Genomic DNA, 17344 nt, shown 5'->3' with positions numbered 1-17344 from the left:
TTTGCAGTACATAACAGGTTCAGACTTTATCCCTAATAAATTGAATAACACTGAATGAAATGAAAGGACTGCAGCTACTTCGGAACTTGTTGTGCTCCACACAGTGACAATGATGCAATGTACAAGAAATGAAAATTCCCTAAAGAAAAGAACAAATGTTCACAATAAATAATCTCTATCACTAATGTAATCCTGCACTGGGGGGGAAAAAGCTACAGATTGCAGTTTTTAAGAACATTTTTAATTGAGGGTATTAATCTGTAGACTTGCAATAAAGACAGTTGCTTATTTGCGTGAATACAAATCTAAAATAGAATGCTGCACCTTATCCGATCCATGAGTGATCTCAGTGCAGGCAATATTCAGTCAACCATAAAAGGCTTTACACATAAAATATTCAAGAGTAAGAATGTTAAGGTAAAGTGAATTTCATTTTTTGCACAGTTCCTCAAGTCCTTATTAGTTACAGAGGACTGACACTTGCTGGAAAAGACCTCAAGAAAACAGGTGCCTTGTGACACATTGGTCCACTAGTTCAATTATATTCTGGTATGAATAAAGACAAAACCCTTTGTAATACATATTAGTGATCACAGTACAGTATTGAGTTCAGTATAAAAAAAGACCAGGCTGGACCAATATTAAGACCACCGTAAAGCGGCATATCTGGAGATACCATGGGGATGACAAATTTCCTTATTGCAACTCAATGTACCATTAAAATTCTTTTAAAGGTATTTTAAAGAGTCTTCATGGGTTTCATGGCCAGCTCATGGTTCTATTTATGGTTCACGACGGATAGCTATTCACACGAGCTTTCCGAGTTCACCTTAATTCACTATTGGTAATCATACAAAGGCAGTTGGCACAGATTGTCATAACATATGTAACTGCATTGATTTAAAAAAATCCTTGCAAAAAGCTAAAACAAGTTATTGTTATATTGAACCAAGACTATACTCACAGCTAAAGTGCAGCAAGTCACAGTGCATAGGCAAATGTGACTTTATTGTTAGAAAATCCATCATACATTCAACGGTTCAATACCGCTGAAGTTGGAACACTAGTGAGAATCGATGATTGTTTGCCTTGCCAATGACTTGAAGTAAAGACTATGAGGTAGCCGGTTAATAGAAGCTTTTTTGATTATAAATCACAAATGTGCGAGCAGGACTTGGAAAATAAACGACAGCAACTTCTTTTGACCCGGGCTACTAGACAATTCAATGCATGGCCGCTCTACCAGGACACTCAAGCTCACCATTAAGATAAGCAGTGAACCTTGGTACTATGATCAAGTGTTGCTCCAGGATTATTGCTTCTTGCTTATCTATTTTAAGTCAGGCATACTGCATCAACGCTCACATGGGGCGTGCCTTCAAACCTCCAGTGACTAACAACAGTGACTATGAACAAGACACGAGACTTTCTTCTAGTTTAATCCTATGAAGGAACAACTTATTAACACGAGAATGTCACTGTGGTTCAAACAATGCAATAAAATTAGCGATTGCTTTCTTTCCAAGTGTGGAATACAACATATGAAATGTGTGTGGGAGGGTATTAAGTATGACCTATCTGCACCATCAGGCCTGTGGGCCACGGAGAGGAGGACCAATCTATTTCTGGACATTTGATCATCAGAGAAGACAGCAGCTGTTCTCTCTAGATACCTGCTCTACAACAAACAAAGTGGAATCATACAGCTATCCATACACGTACAAAAAACACGCTCCAGTCTCTTGACCCGAGAAGATCAGTAGATTTGCTTTTCTTCTTATGTGGAACCAACAAGGTCTGAACATTTCCTCCCGGAGTGGTAAGTCAACTGCAAGGTTTAAGGATAGGAAAATGTCCTCAAAGTCACTGTCAGTGGTTCTGTCCACAGACTGAAGTTTAGGATTTAGATTTGCAATTCAAGACTTGTACTGATGCATTTGTTTCCAAGTGACTTCACCCAAATTCCAAGTTGTATGTCCCAAAAGATTTGACTGAAACTTGTAATTTCTTAGGTGGTTAGATTAGTCTTTGGTTCAGCTCAGCAGCACATACACTATTAAAATTTTACATTGTGAAAGATTTTGAGGTGATAGAGTTGTCGCTAGAGAGAATAAAAAGGAATGCAGTTTACACAATATCCCTCAAACAAACCTTTTTTTTTAATAAACAGTCACATACCAAAGTCAAGATACATGAAATGCTGAGATGGAAAGCAGACCAAGGTTTACAATCCTAACAGTGGTGAGTTGAACTGAACCATACCGGCATAGTGGAAAAGGGGCTGCAGAGAACATGCCATAAGAGTCAAACACTTGTCGGAGCCTGACATCTATTTGTGGTAGACAACAGCAGATCATATAAGGCTAGTAGAGGTAGAAGCTTCTGAGAGTATCATTCACTCATTCATTGATCTACTGTATCGCTCATTCTCACGAGGGTTACGGGCGTACCGGAGCCTATCCGAGAAGTCTTAGGGTGGTAGACAGGGGACACCCTGAACTGGTCGAGAGTAATTGCAGACAACTTAACAGGAATGGTATTGCTTCCTAGTTAAGCAATCACAAAGATCAACCAAGTTTGTCGAAGGAAGCCTTTATCATATTCTCTTGTCCTCATTTTCTCAAATGCACGTACTGACAAAAGTTTGACATTAGTCTGCGATTTCAGCATTACTGCAAAGGTGATAATGCAGAAGAAATATTACCTGTGTGATAAATGTGCTTTCTTATCCAACCATCTCTCTTTTTTCCTATCTTTCAGTTCTTCCAGTTATTACTCATTCACCATCCCCACACTTGTAAGGGAAAAGCAGTTAGGTTGCTGGAGAAGAGGAAAGATGGCTGGCAGGCCAAAGGCAATCACACAGGCCACAGAGAATAGAATTAAGGGAGGATGACAGAAGTGGGGAAAGGAAGTGAAAAATGGTATTTCCAGCACATTAAGCACTTAGAGTAAAACTAGACAAAAGAGGCTGGGTGACTGACTGTTGAGTCACCGCAAGCCAATGATGACATTTGGAGCGGAGGAGAATTGATCCGGTCAGTGGGGTTTCCCTGGACGTTTACTGAAGACAAGAAGGCACTCAAGAAAACAAAACAACATGTACACCAAGGAGGTCTGAAGGACACAAGTTGAATTTTCACCCAAATGAAAAGCTAATCAACTTTAGTTCATTGAAAAGTGCACGCAGTATGCGGGCACACCAGATGTGGAACATATTCTATGATGTAGAACATCTATTCTAGAAATATGGAAAGATCTTGGACAAACCAAGTTGGAAAAGGGACCACATATCCAAGCAGACAGAAGGGGAGATGGGTGCATCATCAGTATCGGGCTTCACAAGTTATCACCCAACAAACATGGAGACACTCACCCACGCACATGTGTGATGTAATCACAACTTTCATGCATACGCACAAAGAAGAATCGGGGTCATGGATGCGAGCGTGCAGGCAAGAGGCTGGCAGATTAGCATCACTCGCTGCAGTGCTGATAAACGGGCACACTCCAGACTGCTTTCATTGATAATGAAAAAGAGTAACTTATGAGGATTCTGGCCAGGTGTGTGGTGAACAAAAGAAAAATAACAGAAGCAAGCAGAAAAAAAACAGCCCTTGTGCCGTTCAATCATTTCCCAATGTATTCATTATGGTGTCATCGGAATACATCCTTATCAAATCATAAAGTTGGAAAGGACAATTTAACCAAAAGTAACAAAACCAACTCCTCCGACTGAATTCCGTGCAGTCCCGTGTTGATTTTAAATGGGGCTCCTCGGGGCTTTTAAGGAATATTCAATCAATCAATCAATCAATCAATATGAAAAAGGGAAGGACAGCAACTATTTAGAAAAGACCTGGGAGGCATCTAAAAACATTGCAAGGAATTTGCAGTGTGTTTAATTTCATACAAAAGGCACCAACACACCCCTCCGGCCACCCGGATGAAGCTGAAGATCATCAGAATGCAAAAGTGTAGATTTGAGCGGAAGGCACACAAAAGGAAACAAGTGAAAACGTAATAGAAATGAGTTATACAGATGGGTTATAAATTGTAGCTTGATACACGTCTGCTGCAAATGTTTTCACAAAGCACCCATCCTCAACATCACCTGCCGACTGCCACCGCCACAGTTCATCGCCAAGGTCGTTTGAATATATCCACAGTGCATGAAATCAGCTCTCAACATTCTCTGGATCTACATCGGTCTAATTCGACATATGAAAGACTTGTGTTGACTCAAAATATTCTGCATTTATGTTGTTGATATGTTAACCATCCACTCCCGAGGGTTTGTGGAGTAAGCATATGTAAGTATGACGCGATGAATCTGCGTTCTAACTTAAGTTGACCACATAAATCTCATTTTACTGCTTTTTCTCTGCTGAGCTGACATATTATGTTGGATGGCTCCCTTCGGAATAAGATTCAATTCAGAAGACATATCTACTCACGTTCACATTCACTGAACGTACCATCGCACCCACCGTGGCAACCAGCCCGGCCGGCATTACAAAATGTTTACCAACCTTTGGATTGAGATTATAGATAATATTCAAACAATTATGACAGATCTAAGTGGTTGGAGATGGCAGATGTGCAATAAACTGGCCATAATCAATTAACTTTGGGATATCTACTGTAGACATGTTTATTGAAAGAGATACGGCGAGAACATGTTGCGAAAGGGGATAATGAATTGGGTGACCTCTATTTTGCTATAGTGGTGTTCATATAGTAGTTACCTTGGCAACAACAGCACAGCAGCTTAAAAAGCCCATAACACATTTATGAATTATATTTCAAAATGAACCTATGTTTCAGTCAAGCAGAAAGACGCAGTTCGTAGCCATTCAATAAAAATTAAAAAAATCCTGGCACGCCACATTAGAAATATGGCCTCAGGCTGACAATGCAAAAGCATTGAAATGAATCCTCCCACGAAAAGTCCATGCCCCTTTCATTTAATCCTTCCATTGCCTCTGCTTTGTTCATCAAGTTCATATACAGGTTGGGTTATCCCGAGGGTTGCCTCCTTAAGACCAAATCCAGTAAGGGCTCAAGCAGTAACTGCAGATTTGCTTTAGTGATAGTTTCTAACACAGAGTGCTGGTATTCTGCCAACCAGTTGTTTTTTTAGTAAGATGACAGTTGTTGATACATGGTCAACATTTAATTTTTCCATCTACAAAAAAATTAAAACACAACAAAGGGGTGTTGGATTCTCTCAAAGACTACATGTCCCACGTACTCCACAAATAACAGCAGTGTTTCCATAAATAGAGCCTCTGCACCACCAATGGAACACAATGCTATTTTAAATTGTTATGGCATGTGCTCAGAAATAAAAGATTCTCACGTGTAACTCATGATTCTAGACAGACCAGTTGTGTCATGTCTGCCTTTTTCTTACCTTACCCAAGAGTGTAAAAGAAGAAATGTATTGTACGCTGATTAGGTTAGATTAAATAGCCTTTATTAGTCATACAATTAGGAAAACTGCATTGTTTCAGAAGCAGTGTTGGTTGCAAGCAAAAGATCTAAAAAGATATAGCAAGTAAGAAATGTAGGCCATCCATTCATTCTAGACACAACATCCATGAACCTGTACACGGTGCAGAGCCAATAATGCAACAACCTTTGAAATGAATCTGAGATGTGCTGAATATCCAAAGGGAGGGAACGGGCCCAAATCATTTTTATTATGTGTGATAGCAAGTTAAAGACATGACCTTCAGGGTTTTATTCATGTGTTTGGTGCAATTTCCCCAAATCACAGTGGTATTTATTTATTCTAGACTACAAGGACTGGGATGACTCAGACCTTTAAAATCACAAGACCAGGCTTTCAAATTAATTGTTTGATTTTTTTAGAAGATTCTTTTAGAACCTTTTTGAATACTGCCCTAAATGCATTATTAAAGCAGAAGCTAAACACTGTCTCCATGGTAATTCTCTAGCAGAAGTGTCCTCCAACATCTCCTGCATCCTATTTATAGACGAGTGGATGACTAGTTAGTTGGCAAAGGATGAGTAACACCGGAGTGAAACTGGAAACATTTCTGAAACCTCTGCGTGTCATTTGTCTTGCATCTTTGCTTTCTAACAAAAGACTTTGAACAAGCAGAACAATCACTAGAGTTAGTACAAAGAGCAGGTTCAATGTGTCTGAAACGTGACGGGCTTGAAAGCTCTGAGGCAGTGGAACACATTCAAGATATGCACATTCAGTGAAACCACTGATGACAAACAACCTTGACGTCGTACAAATCAATGAATACACGACAAGCAGTAGTTCTGGGAGGGCTCCTCAATCTTTCCTACACCTGACGAAAGGCTTGAGATGGAACCCTGCATCCATTCATCCATCCAGCCATTTTCTGAACCAATTTACTCAACCAAAATCAAGGAGCAAAAGAAGACCCATATATTAAGCATCTTGGTGTCATATTAGATCCATCATCAACAATGGATTAAAGTTGCAGGGCGATTCACATAAGCAATTCCGTGACTGGCCAGCCTCCTAAAGGTGCCTTTGAGAAGAGGGATAGGATTGTATCCATCATATCATCCTGTTAGACCCACTTGACTTTCATATGACACAAGACAAGAAGGAACATTTTAGTCCAAATAAAGGTATGGCACTTAATGCCAAGGTTAGGCCACATACTTAGTCATTTAGAAATCACTTTCATTTTAGTTATTAAAGCCAAAGTCCACAACAAATAAGACTTTTTCAGAATTAGCTACCAAACAGTTTTTGCTTGCTGATTTTTGTCATATTATTAATGCAAAATGACTTGCAAAAAAACCCCCAACAAAGCCTCCAGTCATTCGAAGTTAGACTACTAATTTTCTAACTAAACTCATGTAATATTGACTGGAAGCTATTCAAACTTGATGGGTATTCTCATTAAAAGCAGTGTAGTTTGTTAAATACATTTTTCAATTAACTTTTGACTGAGTTTTAAAATACACTCCTGTTGCTGTCCTGCATCACAACGTAAAACTGATCTGTATGACTCATATTGTTATGCACAAACTGAACATTAGACTCAAGTTACAGTACAAAAAGAGTAGTTTGGTAGTGCTATAAGCAACCAAAAAGAGAGTATGGAGATCAACAATTAAAAAATAAAAATTCATATAAAAATTAATAGTTTGGTAGACACTGAGAATGAACAAAAGATATTAGAGTCGGACAATAAGTATGCAACTAAATGCTTCGGGAGGTCTGCCGAAAAGAGTAGTGCGTCATTATCCGAATGCAAAATGTATCTCCTGTGTCTGCCCTGCATGGCAATACTCCAGCATGTGTAATTACAGTGTAAACAAGGCAGGCGATGCAATTCCAGTTCCCTGAGCCTTCATGTGCTCAGAGACTCATTTGTTGCAGTTAAGACTCAGTACTTGACTCCTGCCAACATCTCTCACAAATACAAAGGGATCATTTCAGGATTAAAAGAGGGAGAAAGGCCACGGCAGTTATGAAGTTTACTGGATGATCCGTTTGTCTCTGCCGTAAAAAATAAAAAAAAACGAATGTGTATCTTGCGGGATGTTTACTAATTTAATATCGTAATTCTTTCACTTTCTACTGCTTGCTTAATCTGTTCAGGGTGGTGGGGTGAGATGGAGCCCATTTCAACTGACCCAGATCGTCAATCCTGAGTCATATGCAGACAATCACTCGTAAACATTAACACCCCAAGTCTTGACTGTGACGCACCATCATGCCACCCTAATTTATTACAGTCATTGTTCAAAGGTGGTACTCAAGAATCTTTTTCAACAATGGATGGAAAGGCCAAAAAAGTACCGTACATTTCTAAACGTTAGTGTGATCCATGGTAAAACAATGCTATGCTAGTCTATCTGTATTCTATCTCAATCTGTTTAATTTACATTGATCAGGGATTGATGACTACCATTCATCTGCTTAAGTTCTATTTTAATAGCCGTGTTTAATCTTCACGCTCATTTAATTGCTCCAGCCACAAGTACAGAGTAGTAATAAAGCTCCCAAGTGATGGCTGCAACTAACATGTGCCAACTGCTCAAGAGTTGAATAGGGGGGGACCCAGACAAAAAGGAAACAACCAACCAACAAACAGCAGGCCACTTTGCAACATGCATTTCTAGGAAACTGTGGAGAAAGAATCTTCTCAAGTGGAAAGAAACATGGACTCCTATTAACCATGATGCCCTCAACACAAGAGTGATGTCACATTCATCCAGTTTAACTGCGACCGGCAAAGTCCTCATTAGCATGGTGACGGAACACCGTGAGGTCGTACCCAGCAGGGAAAGTCTGTATGATGACGGTTTAGCAGCAGAGTAGTCTGATCTCTCTTGTGTACATTGGAGCAGACACCTGATCTTATGCGCAAATAAATCAGACAATAGTTGCGGTTTGTAATGCAGCAATAAAAAAAGGGTGGAGGGGGAAAAAATAAAAATAGACCAGTTTTTCCTGCTTAGCTTGATATGCCTGTGGTGACTATTTAAAAAAAAAAAAAATTGCAGTATTACATTGCAGTTTCCAGGACGGCTGGGTGATATATCGTCATCGAATTGATACCTAGATATCAACATTCAAGATGATAAGCACTGTCATTCATATATCTTAAATATCTTTCAAGTTTTGTCGTATGGATGTTTTTATTGTGTACTGCACAAGTCAGCCATCAGAAAGAATCTCCTCTACCAGATAGATACTCAATCAATACTGTGGTTTGTTGTTTCATTATATATGTCTGAAAGCAGAAATAAAGCTTTTACATTAAAGTTGCATGTAGTGGCCAGCTCCACAATGGAAAAAAGGTTTTCCTGGTTGCATGCTGCATTGAGTTACTATGGTGCTGCCAGCCTGTTTTCTTCTTGAGCGAAAGAGGTGAGCTTGAGGGCGAGGGAATCCTCTGTCATTACCAGGCTTCTTTCATACGTCGCAGCAAGAAATTAAAAAGCGCCTCACTGTTAACAAGATGATGATTTTCCACTGTTGCCAATTAATCGTTGATGCGTCTTCTCTATCTGTCCTGCTCTGATATGATTCTCCCTTTTTAGTACTGTTATAATTATTCATCTGCCTCTTTCAACTCACATCGTATTGTTTTCAATTCAGCAAATCTGTGAAAAATAGAGGCAAAGGGTCACAGAATGGGTTTCAGCATGTATAATACCTAATACTGTATAATATTAACAATACCATTAAATCTTGTGTTAATGTGTCCTTATGTCACTGTCTAGCTGTTTTACTGGAAGGTGTGAGACACACAATGGAGTTAAGTGGACAAACAATCAGCAGTCAGTGAAACACTACTTTTTAATTGAAATTCATGGTTCTACAATTACTTTAAGATCTATGACATAACTAATACCAAAACTGAAATAAGAGGTATCATTTTGGACTACGTTGGGAAAAAGAACGTTATAAACACACACCTCTCTGGTGGTTACTATATTTTGCCTCAACTGATTCAAGATGTGATTACTCTGTAAGACAAGACCAAGATCAAACATTTTGGTTCTCCAAGTTCTCAGTGTTCTCGATCTTGGCAACATCACCTCTACTCTGCTGCTTGCATTAATTTGAACCTGCATAAACAAGGGTACAAACAATCAATACTTGGTGAAGGAGAGGTCAAGTCGAGCCTTGCTATCCATAATAAGCTGCATAAATTAGACAGTCTTCATGTTTTTGGAGGGCAGATCGCTATCGATTTGACCTATATGGGAAGCATACTAGGTGGAGGAATTTAAAGAAAGAAAGCACAAACGTTGTGGGTCAATAGCCACTATTTCAAATTCATTACTTATGTTTGCTTGGACCTTAAAGTAAAACCACTAACAAGTGATTTTAGCTACTGTGCCACAATTTCAAGGAAATAAACATATGAAGGGAATCACATTCTGGAAATGTGTTCTGCTTTCACAGTAATGCGCTACGTATCATATTAGACGACTCGAAAGTGAAGGTGATGACCTTCGTCTCGTAACAGCAACCTCACCTGTCCTCCTGGCAGCGGACACAGCGCCAGCTCGCTGTCCTCGAGATGCGGGGTGACCAAGCGGTGCGCCCATCCATCACCACATTACACACATTGCCCGAGTTTAATGTCCTTTGCAGACTTGAATAGAGCTACATATGGCCACCCTGAAACACGGGCAGCTAATTAGTCAATGACAAGAGTTGAGCGTTCACTAGTTATTTACCACCTCGAGGGTGTAATCCCTTCCAGTATGTTAATGAGGACCTCGCCAATCACCATAGCCTCATCCATGACTGCACCAACCTCGGCACTATGAAGAGTAGATTTTTGTGGCAGGGGGCCATGCAGTCACTGCAGGATCCGCCTGACAAGAGGTTTGAGAATGAATGATATTGCACTGTGCATTCTGATGAGGCAGCAGGAAGAGAGAGCGAGAAAGAGAGATAGCACTTTCTGCATTTCTACAAGTGCCAATCAATGAAGAAATCCAGGCCAGGACTGTCAGGCAACAGGCAAACAGCTGGTGAGGGTGACAAAAGGTACATACTCATATTTACAACATGCACATTGGGAAAGGACTGAGAGAATGTACAGACGAAAAAAGGTCAAGAGAAATGCAGTTCGATGCTCAATATCGTCTTGTGTCCCACGACACCGTATACCGTATTTCCCGCACTATAAGGCGCACCTAAAAACCTCCAATTTTCTCAAAAGCCAACAGTGCGCCTTATAATTAGGTGCGCCTTATATATGGACCAATATTGAGACACTACAGCAGGCGTGTCCAAAGTCCAGCCTGCGGGGCAAATGTATATATCTTATATATGGACAAAGTTTTAAAATGGGCCATTCATTGAAGGTGCGCCTTATGATCCGGTCCGCCTTATAGTGCGGAAAATACGGTACTCTGTTGAGGATTTTCTCTGAACTTGTCGTAATAGTTTTTGTCGTCTGGGAAGAATATCAAGACTGAAAATTTGGCCGTATCCCCCAGCCCAACTTGATACCATCAATTTTAAGTAGAAGTATCTGCACAGAGAAAAAAAATATGCAGTGAAGCAGATCAACTCTAGCGTAATTATTAAAATAAAAATAAAAAAGTAGACCGCCCTGTCTCATTTAGATGAGGCAGATTTGTTGAACAAATAAAAAAACACTCTAAAGCACTCCAAATTAGAGAGCAGAGTGCTTGCCAGAACTCCGGCACACCACACAAATTATAGAAGTCCACGCTTGCTGGGCTTTTGCACCGCAGTGGACAGGAAGGAAGTATGTCAGAGGCAGAGGGCGTCATCTCCAAAATGTCAAGAAATATTTGGTATTTTGTTCAGAGTGCGAATAAATGCCTAACAACATACATGTCAGCAAACGCAGGGACTAACTTTTAAGAGACTTCTTCAATATGACGGTTAATGTCTGCCACACATTCTTTACTCGCATCTAGCATGTATCCGTAAAAGCATAATCATTAAATCTATATGTGCTACTGTAAAACAAAGAATATAAAACTGCAGTAACAGGGCTTTCTTTAAGCGAGGCTTCTCCCAAGATGAACAAGACAAACACAAAGGGCTCATTGCGCTTGTCAAACGTAACATTTTATTGCTCGACAGTATCCTCAAGAAATCTGTCAATTAAAATTAAATGCTTTTGTGCCGAGAAACAAGGCTAACAGCTGCAGCGCGAACTGACATGGCCGGCTGGAGACACAACAATATCTGTCTGCTCTCTACTTCCTGTATCTGGCTTTGCCGCCCGCTGTGGAAACTTCAATCCAAAACATTTGAAGGCAGAGCATCATTAAGCATCATCATTTCTATAAACTTGTCAATATCAGCTACATCAACTATCAGTTCTTATTTTGGCAAAACAGTAACGGAAATATATGCAATATGCTCTCGGTTATGTTACAGAACTTGGTCAAGATTCTACAGATGACCCAGCAGGACCTTACAGACATAGAAATGAGGAGAACCTATTATCTGAAATCAGGTCTTTTGTGAAGAACATTATCGTGTGCTGGTTATTGCAGCACATTATGTAATAGGATAAAACAATTATGCATACTGGTTGATTTAAGAACACAATCATCACTCTATTATCATAATTGTTAAAAAAATAGGGCTTCAATATTTTTTATTTTAATGTATTTAATGCTGTAACGTTGTGATGGCCTGAATCGAAATACCAACATACGAATGTCATCATCGAGGAAAATCTTTATTAAATGATGAATTACATTTTACCAAATTTGTTTTCAACTGTAGTAAAGAAAACAAGTCCGTTACGAGTAAATCGGGTCTTCGGAGTCAAGCTTAAAGCCCCTAACAAACAAATAAGGTCGTTAGATAGCTTGAGCACAGACAAAAGTTTGCTTTCTAATTAGTTCAATGTACAAATGTCTTCTTCTGAAGACCAATGAAATGATGAAGACATGAAATCATACGTTAGACCTCACACTTGAGCGTCAAGGGTAAGATCGCAGTCAAGCGACAACTTCCGACGACAGCTTTGTCACTCATTTAAGCGAATGGTCTCCTCCCAGACGATCGCCACTCTCTTATCACACTAATCAGGATTACTTCAGTCCTATGTCAGTGAAGGCGGCATGGATAAATGAGTTTACTCCTACGTTGATTGGATTATATAGCAGAAGATGCTTGACCTGATGGCCACCACCACGAGCTGACGAGCTTAATGAACACAAGAGCGTTAATAGCAAAATCAGAAAATGAGCAGAAATATATTTTTACCTTCACCAATAATCTGTCTACTCTATGTGCTGTATGATAACTTCAGAATATATTGATTCATACTATTAATATTCAACTGCTGTTTTATTCCATGTAGTCTTACAAGGATGGCTTACCCCAATGATTCAACTTGCGAGACTCATTTAAGGGGCGCTGCATTTATATGACAGAAGACTCAATAGTAATCTGTTGGAGGTTAAATGTGAGTCTCAAGGGTCCAGAGGCTGCTTTGCATTTATGAGGAGATGAAATGCTGCAACCACACCAAAAAGTGTCTTTTTTTTTTTATTTGTGTCTGTCCCACTTGCAAAACAACGACGACGCTGGATGCATAAAGGAAAAAAAACGAAGCGACTCAAGACAGGAGCTTTATAGACAGAATTTTGAAACTGAGCTCTACTGCTGCAACGAGGGACTCATAAAAGTCCACTGGATCAGCAGCAGGGATGCTTGCACTGTATGACCGGCAAGTAAATCTGAGCAGATGAATTTCAAGTGTCGTACTACTTTCATCTTGATTACACTTTGTAAAAGAGAATGGAAAGAAATTCTATTTCATTAAGTTTCATCATATTTTCATATTCATGCTATTCATAAAAAAGCATGCATTGGGGGGCTTTAATGGAGTCAGTAAATTTAAATGGGGACATCTTGATTACTGATCACGTTACTCGACAAGTCAAGCTGTACCGTTTTAGGATGAGGCAGGATTATGTGTGAGGACGGGTTACAAGCAAACAGAGGTATCGAAAGCTTTGCGTGGGCTTCCTCATTCTTCAGTCCAGGTAGGAACACGATGAGCAACTACTGCATTGTAGGCCAACAGTTTAAAGTCTAATCTGCACTCGCCTGCAGGAAAACACACGGATCTCCCAGATGAATGGGGAAACACCCGCAGGGAGGGGAAAGCCAGCGAGCAAGCTGTCTGACATCATCCACGCCTGCATGTCTCATGTTTAATGTCTGTCTTTATGTTCATGTCAATTCAAGGCACACAAGTGGCTTTTGAGGATTTGTGCAGCCATTGATGGTACTGCAGTAGAAACTACACACATCCCACTCGCACGCTGCAGTTTCACATAGAAGGAAAGAGAAGGAGGTTGCCCCGCTGAAGATCACGAGCTCAACATTTATGACAGACTCACCCAACACCCTTCAAGAAATGACACGTGTACACTGACACTCCCACACGAGCAAATAAATCAACAAAATTGACGGATTATGACGGCAGGTAAAGGGACTAGTGAGCGGCCGGGGCAGCGCCAGATGATGGTCTTCATCAGCAGGCGCTTCAAACAACTGCAATGCCTCCTTGTCAAAGCTCCACGTCCCACTCTGCGTGGAAATACACTAACTCGCAGGCGACAGGAGATCGAGACGCATTTGCTGTCTCGCAATGAATCCAAACGTTTACGCAATCTTAAAACAAGAGCAGTGCAGGAAACCCAAAGGCTAGTTAGCGCTACTTCCGTAGCAAACCCAACCGGCCGACACCGTGCGCTTCGCTCCGGGCAGCCAGTTCCTCCGCGTCCCTCTCACCCCCCCCCCCCCCCCCCCCCCCCTCTCGAACACGTCCTGGGACTTACCGATCTTACGTGCTGGTGCAGCGGGGAAGGAGCGATGAGTGCGGGGAGGCTGCCGGCCGCCGCTCCACCGTTTCGGGACAACAGCAAGACTGATCTGCACACTTTCGCAGCCATCTCTGAAGTGAAATCTCGCCGTGGAAGGAGACTGCTGCGGGCGGACCGAGACGCACCAAAGGGAAGAGGGAGGGAGGGTGGCGGAGGAGGAGGAGGAGGAAGGGGTGCTAGTGGTGGGCGGGTTTGCGGGGCCGGTGTGCGTACGGCACGGCAAAATAATTTGCATGTTTCCACGAACCTTGAAGCAGAAACTCTATTGTAATCCCTAATTACTGCTTTGACTTTGGAGATAAAGAATGATAATTATTCACAAATTTGTGGTGGTAAAATAATGCTGGTGAACATATATATAAATCAATCAGCTAATCTTCAAGACCTCTGTTCTAAGGTCAGGGTCACACAGGTCATGTTTGAAGGCTCTGCTAAACAGCCTTTTTTATTTAAATGTTGCATTGTTTCTTTCAATGCAAGAACCGGATGATTGGGAAATGCAGCTAAACTACAAAAAACAAGTCTGACTGGGAGGAACTGCTAAGCCAATTAACTCCCTGGAACATGAACTGGAACATACGGTGTTCAACATACAGAGGTAGCAATGCGACAGTATGCTCTCAACATAATATAAGATCAGACTGTACAGAAAAGTTCTATGCAACATGCAGAAATGATACACACTGTTTAATTTGGGAGACTTTTTATAGATTTTGGTGCTGCTGTTTTGGGTAGCAGAGCCAAGGAGCGTCATGTGGGGTGTTAGCACATTAGCCTTGTAAAGACAAGTGATATATGAGCTAAAGGCCTCATTTAGTTAATAAGTGTCCAGCAGACCCTCCTTGGTGCAATGTGATCTGATCTTTGACCAAGGGGTTTCATCTGCCACACCTGTTAAAGAAAAAAACAAACAGATGACAAAAGTACCTGTTGAATGATTGATATAGAATATAAAAGGAATGTTCTTATGACTTTTGCCCTTTTGTACTAGCAATTGTGTGTATTATTTTGTCACGGCATCATTAGGCTATCAGTATTTATTCTGGGGATTGGCGGCAATACTAGAGCCCCATCAAGACACTCGAGTGTCGCAGCTCCAAATGAAGATTATCCAAAATTATAATTATTAAATATGTAATATCAGAGGTACTGGAACAGCAAATGTTTTTGTTGTATACTGAAGTCATTTGGGCCTCAGCTCAAAAGATGAGACAAAGGTTTACACGTCTGACCACTTTCCTGTGCTTTATAGTCAATTACATGTGAATTATACTAAACACTATCAGGACTCTTTTGAATGACTAAAGGAAATTAATGATACAAAATGGTATACAATTATTAATAGATTTTTTTTAAATAAATTTTACCTCAACAGTTGTGTACCGTACTACCTACACGTTGTTTATCCCATCCAAACACATTGAAATAAAGCCCATGAAGGTTCAAATGTATTTTCAGGCATGAATCAACTGCCACACAATTCATACATGCTGTTTTTATTCAGCATGGCAAACTACATAAAAGCATTGTTTGCTTTTTGTCTTGTGCACACAAAGACTCGGGCCCGCCACATGGCAACATGTCCATTGAAACTGGAGCCCGCTTTTCATCGCGTGGCCTTATAGATAAGCAATCTTTCATCAGTGAACAGAGACAGTGACTGGGTCAAGTTTCATTGTAGTGTTTATACAGAAAGGCAGCGTGATTTAACTTGTCGCAGCAATACATATATCCGTTGCCAATTTTCCATTCAGTTTTGAATTAGTAATTATAATGCTTCGTTGCTGTATATTTTAGATTGCACACCGCTCAGATAACCAGATCACGCAGATGCAGACATGCCAGGACGGATGCCAGAGTGAAAGGATTGTGCAAACAGTTGATCTGGGATGGGTGAGGTGTTGGGGCATCTCTTTCCAAAAACTACTGGTTGTTGCCTTTTTTCTCTCCTTGTCCACAACAGGACTGGAAGAGTAACACTTTGGTTCTAAAGCTCGAGTCCGTATAGATAAGCTAATGCTACCCAAAGTGAACACTCCCAAAAGATTAAATGTGCAGTTCTAAAGATTAAAAAGACTGGTAAACGACCTTAAAGTCAAAGCAATAACAACAATTAAACTGTTGATCAGTTGTTGTTTTTTTAAATGCTTTAAACAGATCGATCAGACCATGTTTGTGTTTTTGAAAGTTTTTTTTTTTTTAACAGTTCCAGGCTGGATTTGGGAGCCAAATTCCTTTATCATGTCCATATTTCCTGCTTTGTAATTGCTAGCCGGTGTAAAAAAAAGATTCTCCACACACAAGTTGTACAAAGTTGTAAAGCAGGGGTAGCCAAACATTTTCATTCAAGGGCTGCCAGAAATATGCAAGGATAGAAGGGCCGCTTTGACAGTGACAGTGTTTCATTAAACAAAATAAAAACAGTTGAGCTATCATGTCTGAGAGGTAAATAGCAGTTCTTTGGGTTTGTTGTCATTTTTCACGTAATAAAGTTGATAAGACAAACAGTTACAGATTTCTACATGATTTTGGGGTGGCCAACAGCCCTTTATCACACTCGAATAAACCCGCCTCTGCCCTTAGTGCAACACATTCGCAATTAAAGCAAGAGTAATCAGAAAAATAATGACAATATTTAAAGCAATCTATACTTGAGGATTTTAATCAGTCGTGTAATATGTTCCGAAGTTTTATGTAAAAAATAAATTCTAAACAAAACAATCCCTGAACATACAGGTCAAGGATATTTTTTCGTTGTCATCAAGATCTCATTAAAAAAAATAATAATAAAAAAAATATATATATATATATATATGCCTTATATATATATATATATGAACAGACAGTTCACAAAATTACCGATGATATGGGAACATTTTATTTTCATAGACGTAAGCAAAATATTTTCTCATTATAGAAAGAGAAATAAGAACTACTATATATACTATTACTATTAAAGAAGCCC

General features: G+C 40.1%; 1 protein-coding gene across 2 annotated transcripts in view; it reads right to left on the bottom strand.

Moving 5' to 3' along the window:
- mcu (mitochondrial calcium uniporter) overlaps positions 1–14531 on the bottom strand; it is a 34719-nt gene extending 20188 nt beyond the window's left edge. The window contains exon 1 of one of the 2 annotated variants that reach the window (XM_061285918.1): positions 14335–14531. In XM_061285918.1, coding sequence (XP_061141902.1) covers positions 14335–14448 — 114 coding nt within the window. In that variant the 5' untranslated portion in view covers positions 14449–14531. The remainder of the gene's footprint in view (positions 1–14334) is intronic. The other variant, XM_061285917.1, reaches the window with a different exon arrangement.
- Between the last annotated feature and the right edge of the window lie 2813 nt (positions 14532–17344).

Source organism: Syngnathus typhle, linkage group LG8 (genome assembly GCF_033458585.1).
Source record: "Syngnathus typhle isolate RoL2023-S1 ecotype Sweden linkage group LG8, RoL_Styp_1.0, whole genome shotgun sequence".
Taxonomy (NCBI): Eukaryota; Metazoa; Chordata; class Actinopteri; order Syngnathiformes; family Syngnathidae; genus Syngnathus; species Syngnathus typhle.
Note: the sequence above shows the minus strand (reverse complement) of the source record. Positions and strands in the feature narration are given on the sequence as shown.